Source organism: Ambystoma mexicanum, chromosome 12, assembly GCF_040938575.1.
Source record: "Ambystoma mexicanum isolate Mex_15411 chromosome 12, UKY_AmexF1_1, whole genome shotgun sequence".
In the NCBI taxonomy this organism is placed as follows: domain Eukaryota; kingdom Metazoa; phylum Chordata; class Amphibia; order Caudata; family Ambystomatidae; genus Ambystoma; species Ambystoma mexicanum.
Window position 1 is genome coordinate 801,160,674 of NC_090936.1, and position 15,186 is coordinate 801,175,859.

The following is a 15,186-nucleotide window of genomic DNA, read 5'->3' on the forward strand; positions in this document are numbered from 1 at the left end:
TGAGTTCCTTACATATGGTGTCAATAGTGGAATATGATTCAATTGATAAAAATGGAAAGGTTATGCTAATAATTGTGGTACCAACCGAAGGGGAAAATAGAATGGTTGATCTACTAGACTCTGACCGTGTATCCACGTTGAAAGATGTATTATCCTCTCAACTACTCATTCCATCTAGTCAACAGGCACTATTCTTCAATACTCAAGTCCTACTAGATACCCTTCCTCTGTCGCACTATAAGATACAACCCTGGGACTGAATGATTCTAAAAGTTTGGCCGTTCTTTTCTTTCATTAGACCTAGAGCACTGAATCCTTCTCCCTCTGAGCCTTTTTTGTCCAAGGTGTTCAGTCTTCATTGGTGGCAGGACCATCATGGTTACAAATCAATCTATCCCCATCCATTCCTTTGACAGACTCCGAATCAGAGGACTCCAAAGAATTTGAAACCGTATCCAAAGGAGTCGAGAGTTGTTTCTTCTCTGATTCAGACACTACAGAGGGAACCGTTACACCACCCGTAAGAAATGGCTGACCTAACCAATATAATTTCCCAATTAGTGTCTCACCATATACAGGCCGAAAACAGACTCAGAGAGAATTTAAATAAACTCATTGCATTGCAAGCTAGGCCTTCTCTCCCCAAGGCGTACTTCAAACATATCTTGAAGGCAAATATTTGGGAATTGTGTTTCTAAACTTCGAACGCCTGGCTGAACAACTAGGGTGGGAGGAGAACCTTAAAAGATGCTATTTGGGACCACTGCTAAAATGGGAGCTCCAAACCTCCTGCCAGCTACTCAATCTTGCACAAGGAGCCTCCTTCCTGTCCATCAAGGAAGGCTTACTGAAAAGAGTAGGGCAAACCTGCAATTTATATCGGCAAAAATTACAAGCCATTAGGTCAAACCTGGGAGAAATCCCTTTAGAAATGGATGAACGGGTTAAAAACATGGCGGCCCTATGGACTAGTAATAAAACTCTAGATGAACAGATGGAGATAATTACCTTGGAACAATTTACCAACTCCTTACCAACTCTTTTGCAAAAATCCGTCCTTCAGTTGAATCGACATATTCTAGCCATGGCCATTGAAACGCTGCAAAACCATTCCGATGCAGCTAAATATTTCCACCTAGCCCACCGATGGGAAGATTGAAGAGATCATAAACTCGTCCATCAGCCGTAACCCCAAGCAATAGATAAACAAGGAGGGGCATATAAAGTCAAAGAATGGATGACTCGGGAGAGAGTAGATATCAGGAAAACTGATACAAGGCCTAAAGAGGAAAGTAGAAGGGTGGAAAGTAGAAGGGAGGAAGTAAAAGGAAGCAAACCACCTCCTCTGGTCTGTTTTTCCTGTAGAGAAACCGGACATCTAACTAGACACTGTCCAAAGAATATAAAAGAAGAACCTATGGAAATAGGCTGTTGAAGGGTGAAGAGTGGGAGGAAACCGAGGAAGAGTTAGAGACCTTTAGCATCTGCTTATGTCAAACCCCTACCAAATTCATATATGAAAATGCTTGGGTAAATGGGAAACAGGTAAGGGCCCTAATCGACTTGGGTAGTAAGCAGACTGCTATACGGGCTGATTAAGTTACAACAAAAGACCTAGACCACGCGGCCATAGTCCGAACTTGTGTACATGGAGACAATGAGGTATATTCTAAATTTCCTGTACACATTGAAGTCCAGGGTGAATCCTGTAAAATACAATCTGCCATCATTTCAGAGCTTACTGAGAAAGTTATTCTGGGATGAGACTTCACCATCTTCTCTACTCTCTTAGAGGAGTGTCCACCTACCTTTGGAGATTTTCTACCACAGAGATCCTGGAAAGAGAGCTACGATTCCCAAAACTCACCTGTATGGGATTGTGAAAACTCAGAACCAACAAAATCCAAGATAACCCTTGAAACACAGCTCATAGGTTATTGTCGAGAAAGCGATAATACCACTCTACCTCTTCCTAATCAGTGGACTATGCGAGAGTCCATGGACATCTCTCGTCCCTGTTCTCTGCCCGGTCTTGACCACAGAAGACCTGACCAAAGAACAGGCATATACACCTCGCATAGGGGAAGGATAAGTGATCAACCTGAAGGTGTCTCCCCGGCTAAACCCCAGTGATCTGTCATCCAGGTGGCCAGGACACAGCCACCGCTATTGAATCCAGTTCCTGTGGGTGGAAAAGTGAGGGAGGATCAGCTGCTGGATGGGGAGTCCTCAAGGGAGTGGGAGACCGATGGGTGAAACACGGTATCCCCATTCCTTCAATACCTCTTCCCCATCCTAGCACGTAGGACATTTGAAAATACTGCGCCCCCTCCCAACACGAACACTTCAGCACAACGGACTAACACCAGAGATGTTTACCTGACATGTCCCAATACAAGGGTCAGGCAAAGTCAGGCAATTGATGAGAATCGCACACACCGGACGGCCCTTTCCCTTTCCCACAGGGATAAAAGGTGGAGCAAGAGAACACAGTACAAGCAAGGCAGACCGCACGAGACCGCTTTCCAGATCCAAGGCAGTTCAATAGGAGGAGAAAGACAGCGAATAGCGAAAGGGTGAAAAGGAGAGGCATGACCTTGCCCTTTTCGACAAAACCCTACAAACCCTCCGCAGAAGGAATCGTAAGACCGAGAACAATAGCCCAAGTGTGCTGCAGCAGATGTCAACAGTACACGGAGTGTATCAATGCTGATAAGCCAGAGTGAGGGAGACTCCTGCTTTCATGATACCGGCCTGGACTCTGGTAAAGAGGAGAAAGCCAAGCAGTTCATCACAGCCGGAGAGCCGATAAGAACCGGGCTGTGGTGAATCAAAATGGCAAAGTGAAAGAAGTTCAAAGAGCTATAAAATTGCAAAGGGGGACCAGCTACAGAAGGGGACCAGCACCACATGGGTGCTGCTCTGTGAAACTCTGGTCGATCCTCGTTTGAGTGAAACTACACATACCAGAAGACCATGTGGTGGGATTCTCTTCCCTTGCTTTTGTTATAGTTCTAAGGTCGAAGGCTTTCTATTGTACAGGGATTTTGCTTGACCTCCTGTATGACCACTTTGACCTATCTTGGTGGCTCTCCTATGGCCTTATGGTATGTGTAGTTTCACTCAAAAAGGGGTCAACCAGAGTTTCTCGGATCAGCACCCACGTGGTGCCGGTCCCCTTCTGCAGCTGGTCTCCTCTTTACAATTTTATAGTTCTTTGAACTTCTCTCACTTTGCCACTTTGCGACTTTCATTCACCACAGGCCGGTTCTTATCGGCTCTCCCCTCAACTCACCGGCTGTGATGAACCGCTTGGCTTTCCTCTTTACTGGAGTCAAGGCCAGTACAATGGAAGCAGAATCTCTCTTGCCCCGACTTATCAGCATTGATACGCTCTTTGTACCATTGACATCTGCTCTAGCACACTTGGACTATTGTCCTTGGTCTTACGATTCCTTCTGCGAAGGGTTTGCAGGGTTTTGTCAAAAAAGGGAAAGGTTGTGTCTCTCCTCGTCACCCTCTCGATATTTGCTGTCTTTCTCCTCCTCTTGAACTGCTGGATCTGGATTGCTGTCTCGTCATGCGGTCTGCCTTGCTTGTTCTGTACTCTCTTGGTCCACCTTTTATCCCTGTGGGAAGGGAAAGGTCCGTCAGGTGTGTGTGATTCTCATCAATTGCCTGAATTTGCCTGACCCTTGTATTGGGACATGTCAGGTAAACGGCTCTGGTGTTATTCTGTTGTGTGAAAGTGTTTGTGTTGGGAAAGGGGGGGGGGCAGTATTTTCGTATGTCCTATGTGGTAGGATGGGGAAGAGGTATTGAAGGAAGGGGAATACCGCATCTCACCCATCGGTGTCCCACTCACCTCCCTCACTGGTCCAATAGTGATGGCCGTGTCCTGGCCACCTGGATGAAACATCCCTGGGCTTTAGCCAGGGAGATAGCTTCAGGTTTATCACAGCCCCCCCCCCCAACTCCCTCACCCACTAATGTGTAAAGCAAGACTTGTCGGTGCAGGCCTTTCTGCGCCATCCGTTTGCCCGTGATGCATTTGCCACAGGTCCCCCTTCGGCGCACCCTGTTGGCTGCAGCTAGCAGGGCATGCCGATGAGGGTCCTAGAACCCAGTGCCTTAGCTTAAATATAATTTCATGCAAAACACTAACAAGTGCAGTGTTTTGAATGACCGTATATTCAAGGAATGCAAGGTCTGCTCAGCAAGTGAGCCTGTCAGCAGTTTCACTTGTTGAGTGGGCAGTGCATTCCTTCAATATACTGACATCCAAAACATAGTATTTTGGATGTCCGTATATTTAAGGAATGAATGGCCCACTCAATAATTGAAGCTGTGCTCAATGGGGTGTACATTCCCCTGAACATGGTGATATCAAGAACACTGCATTTGTTAGTATTTTGGATGTCAGTATATTCAAGCAACAGTACTGCGCAGTGTTAGGTTCCCCTTCGGCAAGCCCAGCTGGCCCTGGCCAACAGAGCACGCCATAGGGGGACATTTGCATTGTTGCCATGTCAAAATGGCGAGCGCCAAAACAGCCATACCAAAAGACAACGTACCGCTTCTGGGAGGGTCCACGTTCCCACCTGACCCTGTCACATGTGCAACGTCCTTAGTATTCTAATGCCCATAACATTATTATCGGAGGCCTCCGTTCCTGTCTCTCACTGGTAGGCTTCATATGTGTAGTACACTGTATTGATGCATACGGGCAGTTTTGAAATTATAATTGGTAGGAGGATGCACTGTGTCTTTTGCAATCTTTTCCAGGTGTCAATCTTTACTCAAAACATTGATATTCAGAAAAGGCCCACATATTTCGAGTGTTTGTTACTTTACAAGACCAATTCCATTGGGCATGGATGCGATTAATATCATAAATGGGCAGGATTCAACCTAAAAGTATAAAACCTTTTAAATGTTACAAAACGTTAAAAGTCTGATTGCATGTCAATGTCTAAAGAAGCATGCTGTAAACTGAGCTTGTTTTCTGCATTCATAGAAATTTCAATCCTGGAACACAAAATGACAGATGATTTAAATGTTTGTGTTGTAAGATACATCCATATGATGTCCGTTTGTGCATTTATACAAGTTATTCCTTTGTATGCAGCTACAACAGTGGGTGCAAAAAAGCACATTTGCACTAAACATTTTACAAACACCTTTTGCCTTTGTTGGTTAGTGCAAATGTTGGTGCCAAATTAACTGGCACGGGTGCATATTATGAGATCCAGAAGAGTCAAACTTGTTGTGGAATCCTGATACTCTAATGACCATCTAAGTGATAATTAACTACATTTTACATTGTGTAGTATGTTTTTAACACCTTGTATTTTGTTTTGGCAGTTATGATTTTGGACAGCAATGGGCAGCCTGTGCATCCGAAGACTTTAGGGAACATTGTTGTGAAGTAAGTGTGTCATGAGTTGTTGTAATGATGTTTTTATGCGACACATGATGTTGTTAGATTGAATTCACCAGCAAATGCCAACAGGGGGCAGAATATGAACATTTAGCCATTGTGAAAAAAGAAAGAAATGGAGCAAATTAATTTAGCACCAATTATGCTGCATAGATGAAACGGAATGGAGCAGAAAGATTTAGCCCCTACCCTTATTGTCAAAAAGGTTTTACTAGAACAAAACTGATACCGGACTGTTTATTTGTTTGATATGTAACATGAAATAAATTATAGAAAAGAGATTCCTGTTTGTACTATGCAGCAAACAAGGTAAAAAACATGTTTAATTCAATTTTGGTTTAGTGTAGTTCTTATATAATATAGGTTATCACAAAACTGGTTTGCTCCATTACGTATTTTCAAAGCATGTTGGTCATTTTCCAGGACTGTTTCGAATGCCACGTAATCTGGCCCCTAAACTTCATCAGTGACATCTTTTGGTTGTATGTCAGTATTTTCATCTCGGCGTAATTGTTAGGGAGAATTATCAGAAATGTGCTAATTCCTGTCTACCTTAGAGACCCCCAGCACTTTTGCTGGATTTTGAGCACTTGAATTTTTAACCTGGAGAGAGTTGAAACCCTTTTCCCACTCTCTCATGTATTCTAATGTGATTTTAAACACTGTTTTCTTGTGGCTGTGCAGTCTGACAAACTCCATAGGCATCATCTTTTACATTGTTACACAGCACCTTCAGTGCAGTGGCACAGGGAAGTCTTTCAGATTTCCCAATGGTTTAAATACCTTCTTTTAGATAAACTACTGATTCCAAGAGCAGTAAAGTGAAATTGACTTGACTTACATTTGTAACTTTCTAGACCCAGCACACACTATCTAACAATAGGGTGTTGAAGGGGTTATTTAGTATCACCTTTGCCTAGCTTCTCATGTAACAATTTTATGTTACCCTTTCCTCGATGAATGGCTGGTGGCAGTGGTTTACTTTTTACTACCGTTGTGTGTTTTTACAGCGGGCATCCACGGTAAAGTACCCATGGGTGTGATTTTTGTCCAAATGGCCCTAGTCTTCTTTTTCATTGTGGAAAGGTCCTTCTTTCAATTTACTCTGCGCGTCAAACCAGGTTTGGTCCCTTTGTTCATTTTGTCTTTGGCGGATTCACAAGTGAAGCCCGCCTCTGGCTCCAGGGTGTCTGGCGGGTGCATGAAGTGAGGGGGGTGCCCAAAACTCCCTGTGATAAGTCTCCTAGGAGACAGGAAAGCACTCTCAGGTGATCGGCCAGCTGGCTGTTTGGCAAGGACAGTCGCCCTGCTGGGTGACTGACAGCTAGGCTGGAATGAATGGGAGAAACCTGCATAAAAGGCAAGGCTTTTTGGCTTGGAAGGCAGAGTCGACCACTGGATGAAGGAATTCGAAGATGAACTTGCAAGAGTTGCCTGCTGCAACCCCTGGACTGTTGGTTTGCCTGGTGAAGCCCTGCTGCTGTGCTGAAGCTCTGAATTCATATTGACAGAGAAGCCCTGCAAGGGCGACGTCTCCCCGTTGAGTTGGTGGGACCAATCATGTCCAAAGTAAGCCACCTGGACATCCTCGCGAAGCTGGTTGAATTTCCACTGCAGTCGCTGCTGGAACCGAATAGCCAGGGAGAGGAACATCAGATCGTGTGAGTTGCTTTTAAGCTGGCCAAAAGCTCCAGGAAGATCCTCTGGACTCCCAGGAAGCTAGACTAACCAAGCCAAGCCCCTCAACAGAGTGCGGGACCCCAGATGCAAGGAATGCCCATCTCAACAGCCAGGAACCGTGGTGGTGCTATTTGCGGTAGACGCGAGGAGCTGAAACACTGAAGTGCCACTTGTTTGAAGATTGCTGGTTGTGGTCGCTGACCATCCCATTGCATTACAGAGCAGGAGTCCCCAGAAGTCCTCCCTCTTGTCCCCACGACTGAGGCTCAGGAACACCAGGATCTGCAGAGCTGCAGAGAAACAGAAGCCATCTGCTGCACTTTTCTTCAACGTAAAGGTACTGTACAGTCTAAGAGAACTTACCTCTTGCCTTGTAACCTTGCTTGTTCTCAGTTGACACTGGTCTTGGTTGCTCCTGTAGAGTTGCTTGCATATTCTACTACTCACAGGCCTAACTGCTTGTGACCCTACACTTGATTCTACTTTTTCTACAAATAATGTCTAAAACATTGTGCAAGACATTTACTTACCTGCAAGAAGTGCTTCAGTTCACCTTGACTTTTGCTAACTTAACATTGGCTGGCCTGGTTCCCTGAATGACTCTTTTCTCCTCTGCTTATGTGTTTTGCCTTCCTTCCAGGAAAGGGTTAACTGACTTTGCATTGTTTTTTTTTTAAAGTACTTACCTGATTAAGAATAATATTGTGAACACTTGTCTAATTGTGAAACCCCTTTTCTTTCACACTCCTCAATAATATTCTAAATGCAACATTGATATATTAATGTCTACAGCACCCTAACGATTGAAGTCCCCTGAGGCTGTAGGTAGTGTCGGTGAGCCATCGCAAATGGGTATTTGCTGATTTAGAAAGCTAAGAAGAATGCTTATTCAAATTGACTGTTAAATACATTGATAATTGTTTAATCAAGAAACCTTGTGTGTAAGAGTTTATTTGAATACTTGTCACTGTGAATCTCTGTGTAACTCCCCTACAGCTCACATTGACCCCTCTTGATAAGCCTGGCTACTCGACCACACTACCAACCTTTGTAGTACAGACTTATACAAAAGGTTGGGTTCCTGTTGCTAGGAGGTCAGGGTTGTTGTAGTGCACCCAAAGGGTACTGCACACAATCTTGCCTAACAGTAATACGTAAAATGTGCTTACATGATAACTGGAGAAAAGAGTAGACTGATGTTTCATCTTTATTGGCCTCCTCTGTCGGCCATTTTAGGACAGATGAGTAGGCAGCAACAGTTCCAGATCAAGTAATAATAAAATATGCTTTATAAATATGCTATAAAATGTATTATACAACACATTACAACAGGATTCTGCAACCTCTGGACCTGCAGATGTGTTTGGCAGACTCCAATGATCCTTCACTATTGATGTTGTTGTCTACAGCTGATGGGAGTTGTAGTCCAAAACATCTGGAGACAGTTTGAAGACCTTTGCACTAGAATCGGGGGGTCTACAAACCTATGGTTCTCCAGATATTGTACTACATGTCATATGATTTGTCCTCATTGACTATGCTGGGTCAAGTTAATGGAAGTTGTAGTCCAAAACAATTGTAGGGCTAAAGGTTGCAGTCCATGGCCATAGCTAATATTTCATTTCCTTTCTGAAGACTGTGTGTCAAGGTAGCCTTGAGCAAGACAACTCGTTCTTACCCTATTTTGTCCACATTGAAGAGGCTTAATTTCTTCCTTTATGCCAAATAATTATGTGTTTAACCTAAAGAGTGAACCTTCCAAATGACAGAGTACAGTAATGTTTTCTCGAGATGTATCAATTTATAATTCTACAAGGTTATGGGTCATACATTTGAAGGCTCCTTTATTAAGTATGTGGCACATTTCTGTTTCTTTTCAATATTATGTTTTAAGCTTTTTTGAATAATAAGGGGTTTTACCTTTCATGCCTACTCCCAGCCTGTTCCACGCCTCTAATTTTCACCTTTCCTACACCTCTTCCCCTTCTTGCCCCACTTTTATATACCCCCTCTCCGATTTACATAGGTTACCGTTCTAATTCTTATTTTCAACGGTGAGCTTGAAATGGTGGCTTCTCAATGGATTTTTCGAATTGGTGATTGTACCAGTGCAGTTGAATGTTTGGCTGTGTATGGGAGGCAAGGTCCTTGAGACCCCTTCCCCTCCATTTTAACCCCATGTGCAGATTGTGATTTGTCCACCAGCCACCTATGCGCCTGTGGCCAGGGATGCGGGATGGCTGCTGGATGACCCATATGTATGCACACATTGACCAGAAAGCTATTCCCAGACTCCATTTTGTACCACAATCTAGCTCAATTTTGTACGTGGTATCACAGGCCTCATAGACAAGGGTTGCCTGTAGAGCTGCAGCTCTACCCTAGAGATCATGCACAGCGAGCCTGTCATCTCCCTCACCCTCCTCCCCTCTGCGTACATGCAGAAGGCCTGTTCCCAAGGGAGACTAGGCACGAACAAGCTACATGACAAACACTGTATCTTTCACCTTCTGCAGTCCATCACTGAACTGCAGATGACCAGGCAAAAGCTTGGGTTTAAGGAAAACAATCCATCTCCACAAACATGCCCCGTCCACTTGAAGACCCCACAAATTAATGACATACACTGTGGATAACCCCCCAACCTTGTTCTCTTTTTGAAGTAAAAGATATAGATTCTACATCTGTGTGCCACTCTGGTTCACCCATACTGCTAATCCCTCTGTGAAGGTTATAAATCCTCTCATGTAGGTGTGTACTAGGGGGCTAAATTCAGAAAACGAAACAAGAAGAGTCTCACCTATTCTTAATGCACATAAAGTTATTGGTCATATGTCTAAGTGCCATAGTGTTGAATGAATCTTATCTTTTGAAAAACACTCACACTAATATATTACATGTTGATTTACTCGTTCGATATACTACAGGGTACACAATCCAGATGTTCACTGGTTTTTTTAAATATACATGTGTTCACAAAGTGTGCTCAACGTACATACTGGTCCAAATGTATATAATGTAAGACGGTAATGTTATGAGAAAGTTGTAGATAGTTTACTTTGTAATGTGGTACTCATGGTAAGCGTAAACGTGTAACCCATGTACCTGTAACCACAATGGCATAAACCTACCTCACATTCTAAATGATGTGCATGCAACCCCGTAACGTAGATGAGCTAGAAGCCCCAGGGCCCTCTCTCCCTTCTCCTGCAGCGCCGCGCATACTCAGCCCCCACCTTCCTCCCACCTCAGGTCGGGGTGACATCCAAAGGCCCTTATTTCATTTACGATGTGAGGCTTTAATTGTAACCTCTCACCCCTCCGCTAAGCCTGCACCAAGTACCCACCTTCCTCTAAGCCCCCAGACTCACAATAGCACCATAAAACTTGTTTCATACCCTGAAACCTTGGTTATAAGAAATATAGGCATCAAGCCTCTCATACCACTGCCTTTTTGATGTACCAGCTATGTGCCCTCTGACCAGATAGTATCTAAACTCACCCCAACCCCGACTGACCATGGTGGCAGTATATTTACCCTTGTACTAACATACTATAAAGATGTCCCCACTAGATCTAACAAAGCAGAATGATAGAGTTATCCCTTACATGTGCCCCCTGATAAGGCACCCAAGCCCATGAAGTAGTCCCTTTACTGTATAGTGTTTTTATGATGATGAACTAAGAGCACCTAGAGTTATGTGTTATTTCTCTTGTGAAGTTAGATTAACAACTTGTAGGATTTGCAGGGCATTAGGAATTATATTTAACACTGAATGAGTATGTGTGGCCACAGTATGTGTGGCCACAAGCGCAAATGTTAGTGCAGACAAGATGTATCAATTCAGACATCTCCTGATCCAGTTCTCCACCCCGATGAGCCCAGCTGACCTCCAAGCATCACCGTGACACCACATGGATCCTCATCTTCCTGGAGCTTCAACCCTATAGAGTCCATACTGCTTTTCCTCTTTGCCCAATCTCATCGATTCATGTAATCCCTAGCTCCCACGTCATAGGTGACGTGGATTTGTAACAAAATGTAGGTGCTTTTGAATGTTTGGCAGGGGGCTCTCGGAGTTCAGAGAGTTCTCTGCTTGACCTATTTTGTTTTTTGGATAAACATACTTTTTACCTTCACCCACGCTTGGTCTCATTCCCTCCTGGGGTGCGTCCATTATTGACTCTCATCGGGAAGTGTTTTGTTGTATTTTTGGGGATGCTCCCTTTCAGCTGCGAAAAACATTACCCATCATACAGTATTGATGACGTGAAATCTTAAGCATGTGTCCACATATTACGAATATTGTTAACTTATGCACGGCGTGTTCCTCTTTTGGCCTGAAGAGTCATTCCTACACTGATGACATGCAGGTATGTCTTTCCACTGAAGTCAGGCCAAGCTAATTTGATATTCTACTTGCTTGTGCACCATGAAGTAATGGATGAAAAACATCTAGCTACTGCTCAATGCCAAGTAGACTGTGGTACTCTATTGTTTTGTTTACTGCATGCTTCCATAACCCCATGAGAGCCCCTTTACCACCATGTAGCTTGCTCACAAACAAGGTCAACATTCTGGACTGTTAGAGGGACCACAAGAACTGTCATTCACCTCATAGGCCAATGTAGAGATGGCCAGTGTTCTTCAGGCTGCACAGGCTAAAATCTAAACTTCATTTTATTTGCAAAACAATATAGTGAGGGTTCTTGTGCCTAGGCCTCCAGAATGGCCTGTTGTACAGGGATGTCTGAAGCCCTTCCAACTAAACCTTGGAGTAGCTTCAGGTTCTTAAAATGCCAGAATCAGACTTACTTTAAGAGACTGCAAGCACAGTGTAGTCTTCAAGCTCAGATGGTTGCCAGATTAGCTCTGAATGTCCACCAAAACAGTTTTCATACTAGGCTGATTCGTGCATAAAGCATTTTGAGGTAGAGCTTCAATATATTTCACAACCAAGATAAATATGTTACAGCTTGTGTTCCCTGCTCCAAAGTGCAACAGTGTGCTCCATTATGCCTTGCACTAAATCTAAAATAAGATTCCAGAGAATCTGAGTGCAGGCACCAATTTCATGGAATAGGCTTCCTTTGGATGTCCGCCAGCTACCTAGACACTGAATGTGCAGTCCCCCTCCTCCAATGTGGACGAGAACAAGGAATCATGAGTGTATTTTCCCTTTCCATAGTCACATGACAGAGCCTCAGCACCACAGGAGAAGCAAAAGAGCTGAGAAACCTTTATGCACCAGTAAAAAGAGATTGGATGGGGAGGTACAGTCCTGAACATGTCACATAGCTATGAGGTGCTGGAGATCCACAATGGAGGAAAAGAACAGAGGTCACTATGTGGAGACTAAAGAGGCAAACTGTGGCCCCATGCCTGCGAGGTCAGCAGTCTCAAGCACACTGAGAAAAATGGAACCCAGTATTTTGCAAAGACATGGAGTCCCCTGCTGGATTCCTGGTCGAGAAGTGCAAGTGTAAAGAAATGGCTACTGCTCTACAGGAGTACAGGGATGAGTAATGACTAAGGACCTATCAGTCCCAAACTACTTCTTAACCAGCAGTGCTCCCAATTATAAAGTTGAAACAAGCATAGCCTGACCTCTTTTGCCTTTTTTTGTAACGTGGCCTGAGGGCAGGCTCTGCACAATGGGTGAGAGTTGCTAAACAAACAACAATAGTATGGTTATACCAAAATGAAATGTCAAACCAAGGTCCTTTAAAAAACGGATCTTTAATTAAACTAACAAAAATTCACACCACTAATAAAAACACTACTGGTCCACCCATTAAGGGGACCAGAATTTAAAATAAAGGGGCACTCTGTGTTTGCTGAAAGAGGTGCTCAGACAAAGATTTCAGCAGCAAAATGTCAGTTATTGGAAATGTCTTTCAAAAATTAGCAGAAGGGGTCTTAAATGTGGCTATGGTCTTTTAAGGCAGCTCTGCGGGACACAGCCAATTCAAATGCCTTTAGTTCTTGCCTTTCAGGGCTCAACAACATCGAACAAGGCTTTTTCATAATCACACTGAAAGTCTATGAGATTTCAGTGCAGAGCAGGAGGGCAAGGTTGGTATTGTTGTCAACTGGATCCAATACTCAGTGCGGGTTTTCAGCAGTGATGGCTTGAAGGTTGAAGATGCTAGGAAACAGCAGGTAGCGTTGAGTCAGTGCTGCTTGAGAATTTTGCGGTCTCTGGAGTGAAGAAGTGGAAACTTGCCTTTGGCAGTGAAAGGGCTTGACTGGCTCAATACAGTGTTGTGTTACTTCAGTGGCAGCAACTTCGAGATCAAAGAGGTTGGTAACTAGGCAGGCGTGTTGAGTTGGACATATTAGAAGACATGGTGAGTCTCGGATGCAGAAATGGCAGAGCTTTGGTGTTTGCATCGAGCAAAACTCAGAGATGCATGAGGGGTCATTTTTCGAAACCAAATATTACTCTACCAGGTCACTTGTAGCAGCTTGGATGTTGTTGAATGTGCCCAAACACAAGGTGAGGTGGACCAGAGATTCAGGACCAGCCAGGGGATGTTTCATTGGTTGTTGGGAGACCCAGTCACGTGTTGCAGTGGCACAAGGAGTTCTTTCTTGTGCACTTCCCAAAAAGAATGGTCTGGCAAGAGCACATGCATGATTCATTCACCTCCAATGAGCAGGGTACTGGTACCAGTGTCTCGGTTGGTCATTTAGAGACAGCTGGTCTTCAAGGATAGGCTCTTGGGAGGATTAGGGAAAAGAGCTTTACTCTTCCTTGGAGCTCCTGGTCTTCACCTTTCTGGCAGATGACTTTGGAGTAGACCCTAACCCTCAAACTGGTTCCAGTATATTCTTTTGTAAGCATTGTCCAAATATGAGTCAACTAAGAGGAGGGTGGAATGCTACAATGGATTGTTACACAGAAATCCTGTAGTTAACACACCAATCCTGTCTGCTGTAACAAGTATCATTTGCCATTTAATGTCATACCCAGAGTACCTTGACTGCAAGTGTTGTGGAAGGGGCAGGAAGTTTGAAAGATCTTGTGGACGGAAGCTCTCCTCTCCTCTCCTCTCTGTGCTACACTAACACCAGCCTGTTATCTATCTGGCTTCTTCATTAGGACTTCAGTAATCCTCACCCTGTTGTGACATTTCCAATGTAATGACAGGGCTTTCTATGAAGCACTGGATCCCAGGGGATCTCCCAGAGAGGATTTCTGTTTGCTGGAGAAAGGTGTCAACCTTCTGCGGATGCATCAAAGAGAGGCTACCATTGCTGAACCTAGCATGGTTGGGCTTTTGCATTGTTCATTTGCACAATGAAAACACAATTTACACCCAGCATAGGTGTGTAATTTACACTTTAGGTAAGTGAACAAAATGTGGAAGAGTGCATATTGCTCAACCCTTTGTGAATTCAATGAGTGGAGTACCGTAATGTGCACTACTAATTGCTTTTGAATCTGGTGCATTTTACTTGAGGATTATTCACACTTACAGAATGGGTATAACTGCTAATTTCCTGTCATGAATGAGAAGAATATATTGTTTTTTCACATTTGCTTTTACTGGTCACATGTTTTTCTATTTCATAGATATGTTTGTACAGTACACTACATTACTCACAGGGTTATTACACGCCTCTGAATAGGGAAAATCCGAGCCGACCCTCAGTCCCGGACAACCCTCTAACCGAAGAAGCACCAGCAACAACATCGCCGCTGATTTTATGAACTTATGCCGATCCCCGTGCAACTAACACACACACACCAGTTTACATGAAGAACACATACAGTTCGATGAGATAGAGAATGGTGGCACATACATGGTCAGCACGTTTATTATTTTATTAGGCTCGCTATAGCACCGCAGAAACGCAAGACGCAAGAAGAGCTTGTGTATATGCTTGCAGATGCTTATATGCAATTAACCCTATGGACGGACAGGAGCACTCAAGGGACCTGACCAACCGTAAAGTTCTCACTACCCTATGGACACTATGATGACTCCATAATGGAAGCCAGAACAGGCCTCAGGAGAATGCCGTAGGCCGCAATGATCTCAGTGAAATGCCAACCCTC

General features: G+C 44.0%; 1 protein-coding gene across 1 annotated transcript in view; it reads left to right on the top strand.

Annotated features, from left to right (window-relative positions):
- The window catches only part of ACSS3 (acyl-CoA synthetase short chain family member 3), a 1,135,158-nt gene that overhangs the window by 986,041 nt on the left and 133,931 nt on the right, over positions 1-15,186 (top strand). The window contains exon 11 of the mRNA XM_069629310.1: positions 5,365-5,428. Within this exon, the coding sequence (XP_069485411.1) occupies positions 5,365-5,428 (64 nt within the window). The remainder of the gene's footprint in view (positions 1-5,364; positions 5,429-15,186) is intronic.